Raw genomic sequence first — 18,609 nt, forward strand, 5'->3', positions numbered from 1 at the left:
CTGATAGCTGTCATTTTGTGCTGATATTCAATGTGTTTAAATTTCACCATTTTTATACCAAAAGGTTTCAATAAATGAGTCTTTAGTAAAAGGCCAATATCGGCCTGATATATTAGTCTAACTAAATTGACAATGTCTTAGAGATGCTCTGTTATATAGTGGAAGCACTGCTTGTGCTACTGTACAGTTTTGCTGCTGATGGAAAACTCTCGGCCGGTGTCTAGACGAAGGCCCTCGGCATCAACTCTCTTATTAGACTTACACAGGAAGTCTATTGCTGGTTGTGGTAAGATTTACCAGAACGCTGTAGCACCTGGTTATACCACACAGGCACACACAGGCACACACACACACACACACACACACACACACACACCGACCCCTTCCCCCCACCCAGGCTAATTACAAAGCAGGGAGGCTGGCTTGGCAGTTGTCAAGGCTCCCATTAGAACCAACACACTAGTAATTAGACTTAGTGAGATTTAAATGCTTGGTTTCAGTTGGACATATGTCCAACGCTGTCTTTTATTATGCCTCCGTGCCGGCGACAGCCGTGGCCGGAGGCATTATGTTTTCAGGTTGTCCGTACGTCCGTCCGTCCCATTCTCGGGAACGCGATATCTCAGGAACGCCTTGAGGGAATTTGGCACAAACGTCCACTTGGACTCAAGGATGAACTGATTCGATTTTGGTGGTCACAGGTCAAAGGTCAAGGTCACTGTGACCTCACGTCCGTCCCATTCTCATGAATGGGCCTCAAAGACAGTTTTTACCCCCAGGCGGTTAGATTACTGAACAGTAGCACTTTACATAACTCATAGTGATTATTATTTGTGGGATCTCTTATTTATTGTTTTTTTTTGTTTTTATTCTTATTTATATATAGTTTTAAGGGCTGAGATAGAGCCAGGGCAGATGCATTTCATTGCATTTGAATGGACATTGTACTTTTTAAATGTATGTGACAATAAACTTGAACTTGAACTTGAACTTGAACGTGATATCTCAGGAACGCCTGGAGGGAATTTCATTACATCTGGCACAAACGTCCACTTGGACTCAAGGATGAACTGATTAGAATTTGGTGGTCAAAGGTCAAAGGTCGAGGTCACTGTGACCTCACAACAGACGTTTTTGGCCATAACTCAAGAATTCATACGGTAATTATGACAAAATTTCACACAAATGTCTAATAGGATAAAATGATGAAATGATGACATTTTATATCCAAAAGTTCAAAGGTCAACTTCACTGTGACATCATAATGTTTTGCTTACCACTGTAGCTGAGAAAACGATCTTGGGTCATTCTACAAAAACGGTGGAAGTGCTGTCACTTACTTTTGCAGACACCAAAATCCTTTAAGTTGACCTAATAATCACATGAATTATATATGTTCAATAAATAAAGACTGTCCTTGCAATGATAAAACAAAGTTTATTGGCGGAGGCATACAACCGTGAGGCGGTTATTTCTAGTTGTACCTAAATTGATCTGAAAACAATGTACATATGCACATACATATAAGCACACCTATGCAAATACAGTTACACATGCATATATATGTTTTCATCTTATGTTTCAGTTTGGCCAGTTTGTCAAATCCAAGTCATACATTACTAAAAACACATACAACAATAATGCATTAACTAGTGGAAATGTTCAGTAAAATGATCTGTAAAAGTTGAACTCTTAATGAAATAATGAAAATGAAAATCTCTTTCCCTTTTCAGACATGGCCAGTTGGAGGGTTAGGTTCATGTTTGGGGCTTAGGCCAGGGATTAGAGCTTCAGGTTAGACTGATATATGACATTATAATGGCAGCCAAATAGACATGTAAGATCCTCTTTTCGACCATTACGAAACACAACATCTTGTCCATTAAGGGATGATTCCGTATTATAGGTGATGGGTGGCAACCTTACTTAGCACCAGTGTTGGGGAAAGTTACTTCTGAGACTAACCAGTTACTTTACTCAGTTACTCTTTATTAAAAGTAACTCGTTAGAGCTTTTTTCCTCAAGTGTCGTTGTATTGTGCTTGCTATTCTTCGCAGTCAACAAGCCTTTGAGTATTTCCAATTGCTGAAGTTTATATGTGGGTCAATTTTCTGGCCAGCTAACCTATGTCAGAATTGGGAGCACGTCCGCAACATGGCCTATGCCATGTAGTGCTCGTTATTACAAAAAAGTAATCTGATCAGCGTTACCACCAACACTGTTTAGCACTGTCCGACAACTGAAACAACAATATCTTGGGTAATACCTATGGGTGGAGGTTCTTATCTCTAACCACCGTCTTGGGAACTTGGTCTGAATTTCGGAAAGCACAGAAATGAACAAACAGCGGCGCTGCGGGAGAGAATGAACCAATCCCCAGTCTGTCCTCACCGTCTATGAGTCAATCTGATCTCACCGTGCAGGGAAAAATCTTGCAACATTTTAGATGACCTTTTACTGTGGCGTGTACTGTGTACCTGTACACAAACTTGGAAATGAAACATCGGCGGCTCAAATGGCTCGGACATGTCCTCAGAATGGACCAGGGCCGCATTCCTGAAGTAGCCTTGAGATGGACTCCACCTGGAAAGAGGAAACAAGGGAGGCCAAAAACAACTGTGACCTCGGAACTGAAAACGGCTGACCTAACTTGGGACGAGGCACAACATGCTGCACAGGATAGGACCAGATGGAAGCAGATAGTCGCAGCCTTATGTTCCACAGGGAACGGGAAGTAAGTAAGTTACTGTGGCGTGCGATTCGTTTGGGAGAGCTCGAGGGTGTGAAACGGAGCCCGAAATTGTGCGTCGCTCACGGCAAATGTGCGAGACAAGGTTGGCAACCTTGTGACGGTGCATGAGCGAGAAGCCGGGGGCGGGGTGGAAGGGTGGGGGAGCGGAGAGGGGGGCGGGACGGGGGACGAGACAGGGCAAAGCGGAGGGCAACTGGAGGCAAATGGACCGCAAAGAGAAATGTCAGAAAGACTGTATCACTTTTTAAAGAAAAAAGGAAAAAGAAAAGTCCTCTTGTCCAAATACTGCTTTTTTTTTTACTTGCCCCAGTCAATTGGACAACCACTGGTGTCAATGACTGCTAATACACACACACAAACATCCACACGCAGATGAAGGCCCTCGCTCTCTGGCAGACCTCGAGATATTTCTTCTTTGGCTCCGCAGCTCTCTGTGTCCACAGGCGAAAATCTCTCGCACTTGGCATTCCGTCAAAGCGCGGCTGAACTCAAAACATTATTTCTCCTGTCATGTTCTTGCCTTATTGGCCTCCCCTTCATCGCAAATCATGTTTATACCTCGCGTAAAGATACTGTTACTCCTCGGACGGCCTCGTAAATGACGCTGACGGCCGCTGACGGGAACCTTTCTTCCCCGGCCAAGGGACACAGGGGGAGTGTTTACAGTGACGTACAAGGTATCGAGTGTACGCAGTTGATGGTCCTGTGAAGGCATTTAGGCGATGTTTTTTTTTCTCCCGCTGCACTTCTCTTTCCCTCTGACTTTCTCCCTACGTTTCTCTCTCCTTCTATGTTTGTGTCTTTCTGTCTCTGCCTCGCAAGACCTCGGGCGGCGGAGACAAACAAGTTTGTTTGCCATTATTAATCCCACAGGATTCCACCGCAGAGCCGACGGGAGTTTCTTAGGACTCGTATTTCTCTGCTTTTCATCAGTGTTTTTGATCCGAGGAATGTCAGAGATTTGTTCTCTGTGAAATGAGATGAACTTTTGAAAGCTTCCTCGCCAACTCGTCACATCTCCATCTGTTGTTTAGTGTGTTGTTTCATTGACGGATCAGGATTTGTTCTGAGGTCATTTTCTCTAAGCCAGGCCAGAAAAATCACTTCTGACTGGAGAATAAGCCAACCCGCTAACCCAAGCCACAACCATAATCCTAAACCTACGTATCCATGGGGATGGGTACAACCATGTCCATGCACCCATGGGATAGGTGCATGTTTGGGATACTAGGATAGGACCAACACAATTGGGTACATCTCTTCCAATGGTTCATCAATACCTACCAGAAGATGAAAAGATGCAGTATGTATGTAATTGGAATAACTAAGAACCAAGAATGTTGGTCATTTTTGACAAAGATATTGTCTTTGCAAAGACGATATGTTGGTTAAGGGGTGATTTCAACAAATATTATTCTGCCGAAACGCCAATGAAAAACCATTGCACGAACGGTTCAGACTTTAGTCCCGCCCGCTAAGGTGCTGATTGGCCCGATTGTTTCTCTGAACGAGAACAAACCGCTGACTAGAGAAACACCAGACTCTCTGAATCGTTCGACAAAATTTGAGTGAGCGGGACACGATTCAGGAGTCTGGAACCAGGCTAACTTGCTAGATAAAATTAGACTACTGCCTAGTATGCCTCAAGCTTGGCTTCTCATGCCCAATAATCCTATGCACAGTAGACCATCTGGTCAAATACAAATCTAAATTTTATCCAAAACAAAAAATTTACCCGAGTCCTAATTCTAACCCTCAGTCTGACCCCAAATATAAACCCTCCAACCATTCATGTCTCAAAATATGTCAGACACATCTGAGTTAGAATAGTTCAATTTTGCAAGGGATACACAACTTTATTCCATTTACACTATTCTAACTGCAGAATTTCAACTTCACGCTAGCTTACCTTGTCAGAATGCATATTTGCTGTTATCAAGAGCTGCTTCATTCTTTCTCTTCAAAACAAATGGAGTGACACCAGGGAAGGGGAGGCAGGGGGGGCAAGTAGCAACAGTTTCTTTATGACAAGACGCGATGGGGTTTATGGGAAATGTAGTCTTAATTGTGAGAAACTCAAAATTCAACACTTTAAAGTCACACAGAAATTAAAAATGACTTGCATTTTAGCTCATTCTAACTATCATACCATACACCTATTTGACAATTTATGTCAAAAAATGACAAAAAAATATTTTGTTTATTTTGTATTTTTTTCTGTCCCTGGCTGATATCTCATTGGTTTACACTTTTGAAGAGGTTTATTTTATTATCCTGTACTGACTAATGACACTAACCTGACCTGACCCATTTCTTCTCTTCTGTCTTTTAGAATGAACTGTGGATCTGCATCAACTCTACCCTTCCTGGTAAGAGTCAAAAGACAAAATTTTTTTCCTTTGATAAATTATGTATATTTTGATAGGCATACAGTTGTTTTCATTTTCATGTAACAGATTAGAGAGGGTGCTTTTCCCAAAACGAAGTGTGTGACTGCTCAAGAAAGCACATCATATCCATGTGACTAAATATAAAGTACATACAACAAATCAAAAGGAGACACCTTGACGCATCGGTTGACCTCGTAACTCTAGAAATTACGTGAAACGTGACATCTGACCTGAGCCGTTATCTACTTTGTGTATCTAGTTGTGTGAGATGAAACAGTGAGCTAGTAAAGCTGTAAATGCTTTGAGGAGAGCTGGACCAGAGCACACCAAAGCGAAAAGCAGGCCGGTGGATCAAAGGGCTAAATACTGCTGCGTCTGGTAGGAACAAATCCACCTGTCAGAGCCCTAATAGCTTCCAGATAGGGAGGTATTGTTATGCTTACCTTGTTGGACTCCTAGTCCATAGAAGTCCAGACAGCCTCAGAAGTCTGTAAAGATTTAAGATGCTGAAGGAAAAAATCCTTGCTCTGGTTCTCTGACACTGTTTGATATCATCGTTATTTTGTGATTTATGTTTTTTGGCATACCCAGTTTCTCTCAAACTGCCTCGTCTACCTCTACTTCAGTTAGTGATTTCCTACAGAATGCCTTTTGACATCCCCTAGAGCAGTGGTTCCCAACGTGGGGTCCAGGAACCACCAGGGGTCCTTGAGGGGGTTCTAGGGGGTCCCCGGCAAACTGATGAATTGTTACTATTACTTCATTTACAATTAGTTAACACAATTAAAGAATGTAGAAGAATGACCATTTTACATAATTTCACCGAAATCTCTGTACCTACACATGACAGATAGTCATGGAATTCTGGACAAAATCATATCCAACAATAAAAATATTCTCAGATTTAGGTGAGAGAGACAAAATCTCATCAAATGGGGATCTGTGGCCCTAATGTGGACTAAATTAGGGGTACATGATATGAAAAAGATTGAGAACCGGTGCCCTAGAGAAGGGGTCTGAGCTTGTTGCTTTCAAACAAAGATGGGTGTATGGGCCAACTAGTTCATGAACCTTGGGGCATATCTACAATCACAGTCACACCCTTAAGTCTTTTGGCTGCATTGCACCACTGAGGCTACTGTCAGTGGAGAATTTGGTCTCTCTCCTCTTCTACAATGGATTTCTCCCTGTATGATTGCTGAACGTCTCTTGGTGCAAAATGGCGGCTCTAGAAAGAAGCCCTCGCTCTTTGATTCTGAGGGACTGACGTTTACCGCTGAGGTTTAAGAGAATTTTGCTGCTATCAAACTCCACTGGCCAGTTAGCCACAGGAATAAGAAAAGAATACTACCAAACAACAAAATGAATATGAAACCAGTCATATCAGAGTACTGTTACCACAGTCCTGATGCTACCTCTGATGTCAGAACAGTTGAGCTCACGAAGCAGTCTGCAGTTCGATGCTGCCTCTGGGGCTGTTGAGTGTTTCTGGAAGCATTACATTCAAAAGCAGTTGTCATTTTTATAGTTTTGTTTATGACCAATAAAGTTGGGTGCCACAATCAATTTAAGATTAAGTTTAAAATTAAGATGAACTTTGTTGATCCCCATGGGGAGATTGGGCCATTGCAGCAGCAAAGGAAATACAATGAATACAATAGAATACAATACATTTAAAAAAAGGAAGATTGAAGACGCAATGTCTTCATCACGACAATACAGAGCATATGAAAATATTCTTGTTATATTGACTGTTTACAGATTTAAAAGATTACAGATGTTGCAGTTTATTAGATCTATGACTTTGTAGTCCACTGCAAGAGCCTACATGCAAGGATTGCAAATTGGCATTGCTGGCTAGTTACAGCTGGAAGTTAAAAAAAAAATCAATCAAATATCAAAAATATCCACCACCAGTTAAAGTTAACCTCCCCCTCTGGTGAAGGTCTATACACTGGAGTGGAATTTTTGGATTGAAGCCAGTATTTTGCTCCAAATTGCCGTCCATCTTCACTTTTCATGTTTTGTTTACTTCCTTTAAATTGACTTCCCTTTAAATCCTGTGGCGTTTGATTTGTCCTCAGGAGTATCCAGGAAGTCAGAAGGCTGGGTGGGGCTCGGCTGCTGTGAGCTGGCTATCTCAGCCGAGTGCCGCAGGGAATGCAAACAGGTGAAGCATCTCCTTTTCACTTTGAAAAAGAAACGACTCTGTTTGCCCGCCTTTCGATTTGCATAATCGAGTTTACCACCTTTTTAAGATGACAAATGTATATGACGTGAATTCATAGTATACATCATAGTTAAGTTATTTAAGCAAAAAAGCATAAATTAATGCTTTTCTGAAAGTATAATTGATTTTTGTTTTTGTGTTTTGTCTCCCTACAGGCATCGTCCAAAAATGACATAACAAAAATATGCAAAAAAGATACAGAGGTAAGTCTTCAGAATTCAGAGCATGATCTAATAAATATAATGTGCAAAAATGTAGGTGGTTGAATACTTTATGGGGCCACTATCTACTGACATGGTATTAAATTGAATGTAATTTCTGATGAAGAAAAATGTGTCTCTGCTTCTAATTGGATTACAATCTGCTGGTAAGGCATCACGATACAGATTTTTGGCCAAAACAAGTTGAAATCAAATGAAAAGAAATGGCTTTGATTAGTTTTTTGGGGGGTTTTGACCATGTTGGACAGCAGAGGCTGACATGACCCAAGCTTTTCTCTTCTCATTCCAGAAACCCCTCTACAGCTGCATCACCAAAAATGAAAGTAAGTCATCGCCTGCTGCCTCTTTTCTCTCACACACACATGCAAACACACTCACACACACACGTATGCGTTTAGACATAACACGATGAGCAGTGTAGAAGCCAACAGTTCTGAGAGTTCGTGTTGATCTCGAGAGGGTGAATCCCCCCAAACACTGTTATTGTGTTTCTGTGTGTGTGTGTGTGTGTGTGTGTGTACATGCGTGTAGGGTGAGTCAATCTGTGCGACTACAAAACTGATCTCATCTCTCACTCCAGCCAATAAAAAGGCTTGTTTGTATTATCTCTCTCTTCTCTCACTCTCTCTTGTTCTTCCTCTTCTCTCTCTCTCTCTGTCTCACACACATAAATACATAAACATGCACACACACAAGCACAGAGCAGACATATGCATGCCAGGCAGGATGTGAGGTCACTGACTTCCTGTGCAGCGGTCTAGTGGCGGTCAGACAGTCTTGGCCCAGACTGATGAAATCTGATTAGTGTGTGTGTGCTCTAGGCTTAGGTTGATATATGGGGCTGATATTTGCCTTTTATTAAATATCAGATATGATCCAGTCAGTGTCGTCCACCTCTGATATGATGGGGGTTCCACCTTTTTTTCAAGCATGTCAAAATATAATGAAATGCCTCTAATGGCTTGAAAATATAATAAAGCCTATTAATGTAATAAACTGCTGGATAATGTATTACATTTACCGCCAATTATGACTTCATAATGGGTGTAGCATGTTTAACTGATGATGTAACAATAAAATAACTCGCACAGTGGATTTGACGAAGTTAACACATTATGAGTCAATATTGTGATTACATCATCAGTTAAAAATATGTTATTATGAAGTCATAATTGCTGGTTAATGTAATAGTGTGATGTTATTATTAACTAGTTTTATTAAAGTTTTAGCTCATTTAAATCACATTTTTACATGAATGAATGAATAAATCCTTCCTAAATCTTTCCTATTGGCGGTTCCAAAGTCTAGATTAAAAACAAGGGTCCTTATTGGCTGCTTTTATTTAATTATCATTCCTCAATTATCTTATTATCTTATTATCTTTTACCTCCTTTTTATGGTTTACTCTTATTTCTTTTGTTGCTCTTATATATTTGTATTACCTTGCTTTCATTGCTTTTGCTGTTGCTTTTATCTGGTTTTGGTTTTTCTATTCCTTTGGAAAACGCTTTGTAATTGTGTTTTTTGAAAAGTGCAATACAAATGAAAATGATTTTATTTTATTTATTAATAACAAAAAGCAGCCAGTTGTATTCCACTGGGCTGGTGTGTTTTTAATTGAAGTGTGCTTTTGTACCCAGTACCTTGCCAGTATCTGCTGGGCATCTTCAACTTCCCTTGTGCTTTACGTCTTGCCATATCATGCCTTATTTTCTGTGTTGTGTGTGTGTGTGTGTGTGTGTGTGGTCCTGCAGTGGGCTCGACATGCTGCAGCTATGCAGGCCGTCACACCACCTGCAGGGAGTACTGCCAGGCCATCTTCAGGACCGACTCGTCGCCCACCGTCTCCCAGATCAACGCCGTCAAGGAGTACTGCCAGAGCCACAGCGCTCAGCTCATCGGCTGCGTCAGCAACTACACCAAGTCCTACCCCATACGCAGCCCTATAGACAGTAAGCACATCTACATTTCACACTCTACACATTTAGCCAGCACTAAGTTAGTTCCCACTAGTCTTGAAATTTCTGGGATTTTGAGAGGTGTATTCCAGACAGGGGAAGTCAAGAAAGTCAAGCTGTATCAGGGAATTTTACAAATGGGTCACTATTTTCCAACTTGTTTCACACATTCATTGGATTAGACAGTGGTTTTCAGCCCAACTGTGGTGGAAACCAGACTGTTAATCCCTTTAGAAAAACAACATTAACAAATCAGCAAGGAAAGACATTTTTAGGTCATGGAAGCATGCTGACTTAGAAATGGAAAGTCATGAAAAAGTCATGGAATTTTACAGCAGGGTCACAGTGGGAACCCTGGAACTCGTTACTAATTTCAAAAGTAATGTCACTACCATACTTATGAAGCAGTAAACTACTACACTACTCGCTATGTTACTTTTCTGTTACACCCACAGAATTAACAATTGTATCATCTCTTACCTTCTAAAATCAGGATCAGTCAGTCCTGTGAATGATCAGGAAACGAAACAGCGTTGATGTCCAATGTTCTTGTCATCCTTCAAAGTAGTGAGAATACTTCCACCCAGAGAAGAGAAAGGCAACTTTTCTACCATTTCTCATCAAAGTAGTGGGAATTCTTCCACCCAGAGAAAGGCAAATTTTGTACCATTCCTCAACAAAGTAATGAGAATACTTCCACCCAGAGAAAGTCAAATACTCTAACACTTCTCAACAAAGTAGTGGGAATACTTCCACCCAGAGAAAGTCAACTTTTGTACCATTCCTCAACAAAGTAGTGAGAATACTTCCACTCAGAGAAAGGCAACGTTGGTACCATTCCTCAACAAAGTAGTGAGAATACTTCCACCCAGAGAAAGGCAACTTTTATACCATTCCTCAACAAAGTAGTGAGAATACTTCCACCCCGAGAAAGTCAAATACTCTAACACTTCTCAACAAAGTAGTAGGAATACTTCCACCCAGAGAAAGTCAACTTTTCTGCCATTTCTCATCAAAGTAGTGGGAATACTTCCACTCAGAGAAAGGCAACGTTGGTACCATTCCTCAACAAAGTAGTGAGAATACTTCCACCCAGAGAAAGGCAACTTTTATACCATTCCTCAACAAAGTAGTGAGAATACTTCCACCCAGAGGAAGGCAACTTTTCTACCATTTCTCATCAAAGTAATGGGAATTCTTCCACCCAGAGAAAGGCAAATTTTGTACCATTCCTCAACAAAGTAATGAGAATACTTCCACCCCGAGAAAGTCAAATACTCTAACACTTCTCAACAAAGTAGTGGGAATACTTCCACCCAGAGAAAGTCAACTTTTCTGCCATTTCTCATCAAAGTAGTGGGAATACTTCCACCTAGAGAAAGGCAACTTTGTACCATTTCTCAACAAAGTAGTGAGAATACTTCCACCCAGAGAAAGGCAACTTTTATACCATTCCTCAACAAAGTAGTGAGAATACTTCCACCCAGAGGAAGGCAACTTTTCTACCATTGCTCATCAAAGTAATGGGAATTCTTCCACCCAGAGAAAGGCAAATTTTGTACCATTCTTCAACCAAGTAGTGAGAATACTTCCACCCAGAGAAAGTCAAATACTCTAACACTTCTCAACAAAGTAGTGAGAATACTTCCACCCAGAGAAAGGCAACTTTTGTACCATTCCTCAACAAAGTAGTGGGAATTCTTCCACCCAGAGAAAGGCAAATTTTGTACCATTCCTCAACAAAGTAATGAGAATACTTCCACCCCGAGAAAGTCAAATACTCTAACACTTCTCAACAAAGTAGTAGGAATACTTCCACCCAGAGAAAGTCAACTTTTCTGCCATTTCTCATCAAAGTAGTGGGAATACTTCCACCTAGAGAAAGGCAACTTTGTACCATTTCTCAACAAAGTAGTGAGAATACTTCCACCCAGAGAAAGGCAACTTTTATACCATTCCTCAACAAAGTAGTGAGAATACTTCCACCCAGAGGAAGGCAACTTTTCTACCATTGCTCATCAAAGTAATGGGAATTCTTCCACCCAGAGAAAGGCAAATTTTGTACCATTCTTCAACCAAGTAGTGAGAATACTTCCACCCAGAGAAAGTCAAATACTCTAACACTTCTCAACAAAGTAGTGAGAATACTTCCACCCAGAGAAAGGCAACTTTTGTACCATTCCTCAACAAAGTAGTGGGAATACGTCCACCTAGAGAAAGGCAACTTTGTACCATTTCTCATCAAAGTAGTGGGAATACTTCCACCCAAAGAAAGTAAACTTTTCAACCATTTTTCATGACAACAAAGTCAATGCCAGTCCTAATCACAGTAGGATTTCTAAGAGGAAAGATACTAGGAATGCTTCACGTTTACCCAAACCATCACAGGTGCTCTTGGAGCCCAGGAACTGTACTGGAAAGAATAAAATGAAATATTCTGCAGCCTCATGGTGGCTTAGTTGGCTGATGCGCAATGTGACCATGTGACCACAACGTCCTGGGACGTCCGAATCCGGCCTGGAACCTTTGTCACATGTCATCCCCACTCTCTTTCCCAATCTTTCCCGTCTCTCTCTACTGTGACTATATAATAAAGGCAAACATGGCAAAAGAAAGGAATATTCTGACCACAGATACGTTCTTGTGGCATAAAACATCCAGATCCAGGGACTTGTGGGTTTGAAAGTTAGAAAGCCTTTAATTGGACAGGGATAAACCATTAAAAACCACCTACGCATTTTGTCCTATGCCAGTATTCAGGGTGATTTCTTTTATGCCACAAGAACATATTTGTGGTCAGAATATTTCCTTTCTTTCCAATCTGATTCACAGCTTGAATTCGATTTACTCTGACAGTGTGTGCGTACTGGACAGTGCCAACTTACCCTCACCTCTGGATGGACCATTCCTCAACAGCATGGCTTTATTGCTAGATGACATATTTTTGGATTCCGCATGCCACTTGCTTCTTCCCTCCCTCATGCTTCTCATGTTGTATGGGAAAGACGGTAGATGGGAGCCTCCTACTGGAAAATACCGTTCACCTCAGCTTTCACAGGGTAAATACTACTAGAAAATACTGTTCACCTCAGCTTCAGATGTTAAATACTACTTGGAAACTTGTGGAACCTGTAGTCAAGTTTAGAGTATCATATTATTTTCAAATAAGAAACAAAATCATTTCATGTCATTTCATGACATCAGTCATTTTGTGATCACAACTCTTAAGAATCGTATGCACTGGACACGACTTTTGACATGCGTCATTTGACGCACCTCGCTTGAAGCTTCGGTGATGCACTGCAGGCAGGAGATGTAAAGCGCCAACACTAAGGCACTGGCATTTGCACTTCACCACTGCAATGTGGGTAATATATTTTAGGGTGACATAAATGTGATAACCTGGTATATAGTCTCTATTCTATAAAACAATTGGAACGTCCGACACTTCCAATGTTTCTGGCTTTAAAATGCATGGCAGGACACAACTACTTGCTGGATTTTGTGGTTGACATTACAATGATTTGTTGATGTAAAACATGAGGTCATGTATCATCACTAAGTTCTTGTGTGTTAAGTGTGAAAAAGCTGATCAGGAGCAGCCAAAGACTCCAGTAAACGTCAATCATGGAGTCTTGATGGATTCCAATGAGTTTGAATGAGTGAATGTGACCATATGATGTGAATACAGCATCGACCAATCCATCCCTCCCTCCTTCCCAGGTCTGTACTGCTGCGACCGGGCGGAGGACGCCCATTGCCAGGTGGCTTGCCGGCGGATCCTGCGCACCATGACCACAGAGCACGAGATCATGGAAGGTTTGATTGACGAGTGTGGCTCCCAGCCGCTCCCTCAGGACCCTCTGTGGCAGTGCTTTCTGGGCAGCGCCCACCCCCCCGCCAAACCTGACGTGGATGCTTCCCCCCCGGCCAAGATGGACTGCGCCAAGCTGCACTGCTGCTCCAAGGCCAACACCTCGCTCTGCAGGTACGATGACTGACTGAACCCAGGTATAGGGGCAGGCCTTTACTTTTCTACTTAGGTATTTAGTCTAGAGATTGTGAATTAAAGGTCCCACATGGTATAAAAAAACAGGATTCCCCTTGCCTCTGTGATTATAAAGGAGTTGGATGTGCTAAACATGGTGAAAGTATCAAAACGCACGGTCGGCAACTAAATCCACACAATCCATATTAGAAAAGCGAGCCTCTAAACGAGCCGTTTGGACTTCCGTAACTTTGTGGCGTCACAAAGGTTCGCTCATTATCATTTTTGTAAGAAAGAATAGACTAACAAAGTGTTTTTTTCAAAGCGGTTTATTACCGGAGAGTTTTCCCTACCTGTAGCTGCCGAGCTGCGGTGTCTCACGTTTCACTCTTGAAACGGTTAGCCAATCAGAACAGAGAGGTTGTTAATATTAATGAGCCTTAAAGGCACGGCGACAGAAACAGCCTGTTCTTGGTAAGGCTCAGAGAGATGCTGGAAGATGCGTGTAAAAATGGATTGAGAGTGTTTTTGGTTCATGACACCACACACACAGCTTTGAATGGACCTCAAGACAGAAAATAAAACACTGGAAAGTGGAGAATATGATGATGTGTTCTTCCCATTATTATCATTATCATTGATATGGTTAATGTTAGACTACCTAATAGACCAGTCCAGCCCTACACAAACAGTGCTGGTAGCTCTGCTCAAGTCAAGTCAAACTTTATTTGTAGACTATATTTCATACACAAGGATATTCAATGGGCTAAAGCAAAATACATACAAAAGTAGTGCAAACCTGACCTACAAATACATATCACATGGCAAAAATATACATAAACACATATCACATAGATAACCCTCCCCCTTAGAACATGTGCACACACATACACACACACACACATATATGCAGGTATAAGACCTAGTCAAATGCTTTACAGAAAAGTTTTAAGCCTGTCTTTAAACAAGTTCAGTGTGTAGGGCAGGCTAATCCAACAACTGAGATTGTAACAGAGCTAAAAGTAGGTTTTGATTTCACCCTTGGAACAACCAAGAAGCCAGTGTCGTGCAATCAAATCAGAAATGCATTGTGGCAGAATCTTAAAATCACCCCTACTCCTTACTGGAAGCCGGTGCAGCGATGTAATGTGTTCTGCGGTGCAGTACAGAGTCAGTACAGGCGTAATGTCCTCCCTGTGTCCTGGTAGGGACATGTGTCAGGAGATCAGCACTAACTGGGGCAGCCAGACGTGGCAGGAGTTCGACCAGCTGTGTGAATACAACCCGGTGGAGACGGAGCTCATCACCTGCCTGGCCGATGTGAGAGAGCCCTGCCAGCTGGGCTGCAAGGACCTCAGCTACTGCACCAACTTCAACAACAGGTCAGACTCAGAATCACCTACTGTACCACTCTTCAACTGATATGAGTTTTTTTTAAGGCTGATACCAATACAGATATCTTTAGATTGAAGCATCTTCCTACTTCTCTTCTAAGCTCTTCTCTCTGTCTGGCTGTCACTGTCTCTCTGGCTTCTGATTGGTTAATACCCTCACGCTGACTGCCTCTGATTGGTCATCAAGTCAACATCAACTGTGCTTTGCCAACAGATGCCAAATCAGTCCATTTTTTTTTTTGAGCACGATAACATAATTCTTGGTTATTGGGTGAATGTCAGTGTGGGTATGTGTGTTTAGAGACTGAAGGAGAGAGAGAGAGAGAGGGAGAGAAAGAGAGAGAGATTTATTGTGAACTCAGTGTGACCTCGGGAGTTATCAGTACCGCAGCATGTTGTACACACTGTCTACAGATGAGGCCAGAGGCCAAACCGAACGGCTTCAAAGGCCGCACGGAGAAGTCACACAAACACATAGAGATCAAAACCAACTCAAATAAATGCAGTTCAGACACACACACACACGTTGGTCTGCAGACCACCTGGTGAACGGTCTCCAGAAAGACTCACAACTGTCAGCTTGAGCATCCTAAATAGATCACATTTAAAGCTGGAGGTGGGAAGCAATATAAGGACCTAGCAAGTGGAGTTTTGTTTGCATTCTAAGATGTATTTAATTTTGTTTTAACTGGTGCTCCTACCCTCCTCCCAGCTTTCCTCAATCATGTCCAAGATGCCTTTCCAGCCAAACAGCAACTTAAATGGGTAAAAACCCAGCAGAGGCCTGGAGTATCCTCCCATACGGCAAATAACAGAGGATCTAACCACTGACCCCAATGTTGGCTATCCTTGTTAACAAACTTTACAATTATTGCCTCCAGGGTTTTATTAAAGCGTTCGATCCAGCCATCCGTCTAAGGATAATAGACATTGGTCTGAATCTATTTAATGCCCTACAATTAGTTGAGATCCTGTAGTGTTCGTGGCATAAAATACATGCCTGTAGTGAGAATCAAACCAATCTGGTTGATTATACAAGGCCAGCAACTAGGGTTTCGTTTTGTTTCATTTCTTTATTCACACATATAATAATTTAAAAGAAAAGGATACAATATATAATTTGCAAGTGAATGTGAAGGAGAATTGCCTAAAAACCCTCCAGGGGCTTGAAAAGTGGCAGTATATACATCTGTATCGGTTGGGTAGTAACTGAATACTTGTAGCAGCGTTACATATTGTAAATACAAAAAAATATAACTGTATTCTGTTACATTACCTTAGACAACAGCTATTTGTAAAAAATTTGAGAATTACTTCTGGGATTAGTTTTAATGTGAGAAACTCAAACCCATTTAAAATAGTGGCACATGTTCTAGGTCTTAAAATGTGGCGCAGAAGAAAATTTGTGTACAAACCTGTATCCAAAACGTTGTAATTTTTCCCTTTTTCTTATCTGCACTGTAAAACTTTCATTAAAGACTGGGTCTCAAAGAGCGTCCAGATCTTTAACAATAGCCTTCTCTCAAAGTGAAGCAAATCTTGCATGTATGAGGGGGCAAAGATACTCCCATTGAAGTGTTGGAATGTCTCAGTGGAATCCCCCCCCCCCCCGGAGTACAATTGGAATTTGTCCCTAGGAATTTTGTTATTTTTCCCCAAGGAGAGCATTGGTCAAATCCTGGTTTTAGATCATGATGGCACAGGGGGGCTCCTGCTGTGGCATTGTGGGATCTGAAGTTCAGGCAAACAAACTGTGTCTGAGGCTTCTCTAGTTTCCTTTGATGGGGTCCGGGGGAGCCTTGTACGGGTCTCTTCTTCCCTGAGGGGTTCAAAAGCCGGGCCGTGGAGCCGGAGCGAGGGCCAAAGAACCAGCGTGAAAGACAAAACACTGGGCTGGAGATGGTATGGCAGGGCCGGGACGCATGTTGCTAATAAGTGTGTGTGTGTTTAAGACAGTTGCGCCATACTACGTCTTCAAATACCACACAACAAAATATCCTTAGCGCATAGCAATGCAGCAGGGTGGCATACCCTAGTAGAGAGTAGAGAGACTGGAGGATCCAGGTTCACCCAACCTCGCTGTGGCGTCACCTTGGGCATTGCGCACCGCTCGGAAAGTTCAATTTCAACTTTGACCCAGTTTGTCGGTGACCTTTCAAAGCGCAACCAATGAGAAAACAGTTGAATGTGACGTTGCCAGAAGCGACTCAGACAAGAACAACGGCAATGGGCAAAAAGCTCATGCTCTGTGCTCTCGGTTTTGCCTCAGCACTCTTGCTCTGCGCCTCACCCCGCGGTGAGCAAAGAGCAAATTGCCAATCATGCGTAAAGGCCATAAGTGTCCTTGGGCAAGACACTGAATCCCTGCCAGCTCCATGGGTGCTGTTCTGCAGCTGAACCTGACCTCTGACCTCCTTGTGGAGGTTGGCAAGCAAAAAGATTCAGGCCTCTTTCCTCTTGTGTTCTCGTTTGTGCAACTCTAGGTCAGGGACTTACCTCTTGCTGATACCCATATTCAGAGCAATGCTGTGCAGTATGTTCTTAAGAGCCTGAATAATGAAACCCTGATGAAGGATATTGCCGCTAAACCTTGGTGGTTTTTAATATTAAAGCTTTGTCAATGCCAAGAGTAGCGGATCTTTTTTCTTTTTCTTTTTGAGCCATGTCCCATGGAGGAGCTGCAAGGTTGAGACCGATCTTTTGCCCTTTGTTCTTCTAAGCGTGGACGGAAGACTATATTTCTCATTTGGATCCTTGTTTGAAAGACATGACGAACCTGGACTGTAGCCGCTTCAGCAGCCCTGTCTGGTCTGTCCTGGTGATTCTCCGTGTTTCAACACGTAAAAGCTGTAGCGAGCTGCTGTTAATAAGAGTCAGCAGGTTGCTAGAGTTTATTTTTGGTATGAGAGGAAAACCACTGTGACCGCTGGCTGTGTAGGGGTTGAACTCAGGTCAGGACACAGGGACGAGGTACAGACACACACACACACACACACACACACACACAAACGGACATTTGGCGATTGTAAACCCACTCATCAGAGGCGAATCCAGTGGTGGAACCACACCCAAAACCTCTGCCTGGAACCCTCTCCCTCTAAACCCACCAATTAGCTGACTCACTTCAGACCAAACCCACCAATCAGAGATCAAAGACACTTCCTGGTGCAGAGTTGGAGGAAAACAACACTCACATCACCTCTCTCTATTCCCTTAGGACTTAGTGTCCCCAGCGCAAAACCTTCACTTTCTCTTGGGTTTTCATTTTCTATGTCACTTCAATCAACTTGTACGCTATCAATTGGGACATTTGGAAATCTTGCGTGACAAGAAAATGGCAAACGCTGTTACAATTCAAATAGAAAATGTGATTCAGATTGCACTGATGATTGAGGAGAGGGAAATGGCTTCAATCAGGAAGTCTTGTTTCACTGAGAAGGCTCTAATGCTGCTTTCTTGTAAAATTGGAAAGATGGTAGAAAAGAGCTTCCAAATAGAAAATACCGTTCTCCTCTGCTTTCAGCTGGTAAATACTACTTGGGAACTTGGGGTTTGGCGATGGACCCTGATGTTTACAACTTCTTGGATTCTGACATCACCAACAATGAAGTTTCAGAAGTCAAGTACAGACAATGATGAATTCATTTCAAATAAAGGCAACAAAATTAAAATAACA

The 18,609-nt window shown here is 42.1% G+C and overlaps 1 protein-coding gene across 1 annotated transcript in view; it reads left to right on the forward strand.

Moving 5' to 3' along the window:
• Positions 1-3,350: 3,350 nt before the first annotated feature.
• reck (reversion-inducing-cysteine-rich protein with kazal motifs) overlaps positions 3,351-18,609 on the forward strand; it is a 48,715-nt gene continuing 33,456 nt past the window's right edge. The window contains exons 1-8 of the mRNA XM_071522492.1: positions 3,351-3,422; positions 5,085-5,121; positions 7,227-7,312; positions 7,528-7,575; positions 7,883-7,916; positions 9,348-9,545; positions 13,275-13,539; positions 14,748-14,921. Of these exons, the coding sequence (XP_071378593.1) occupies positions 3,351-3,422; positions 5,085-5,121; positions 7,227-7,312; positions 7,528-7,575; positions 7,883-7,916; positions 9,348-9,545; positions 13,275-13,539; positions 14,748-14,921 (914 nt within the window). The remainder of the gene's footprint in view (positions 3,423-5,084; positions 5,122-7,226; positions 7,313-7,527; positions 7,576-7,882; positions 7,917-9,347; positions 9,546-13,274; positions 13,540-14,747; positions 14,922-18,609) is intronic.

This window comes from Centroberyx affinis, unplaced genomic scaffold (assembly GCF_046629955.1).
Source record: "Centroberyx affinis isolate AG114_WGS23_722 - 3 ecotype Tasmania unplaced genomic scaffold, CSIRO-AGI_Caff_v1 ptg000094l_1, whole genome shotgun sequence".
Classification (NCBI taxonomy): Eukaryota; Metazoa; Chordata; class Actinopteri; order Beryciformes; family Berycidae; genus Centroberyx; species Centroberyx affinis.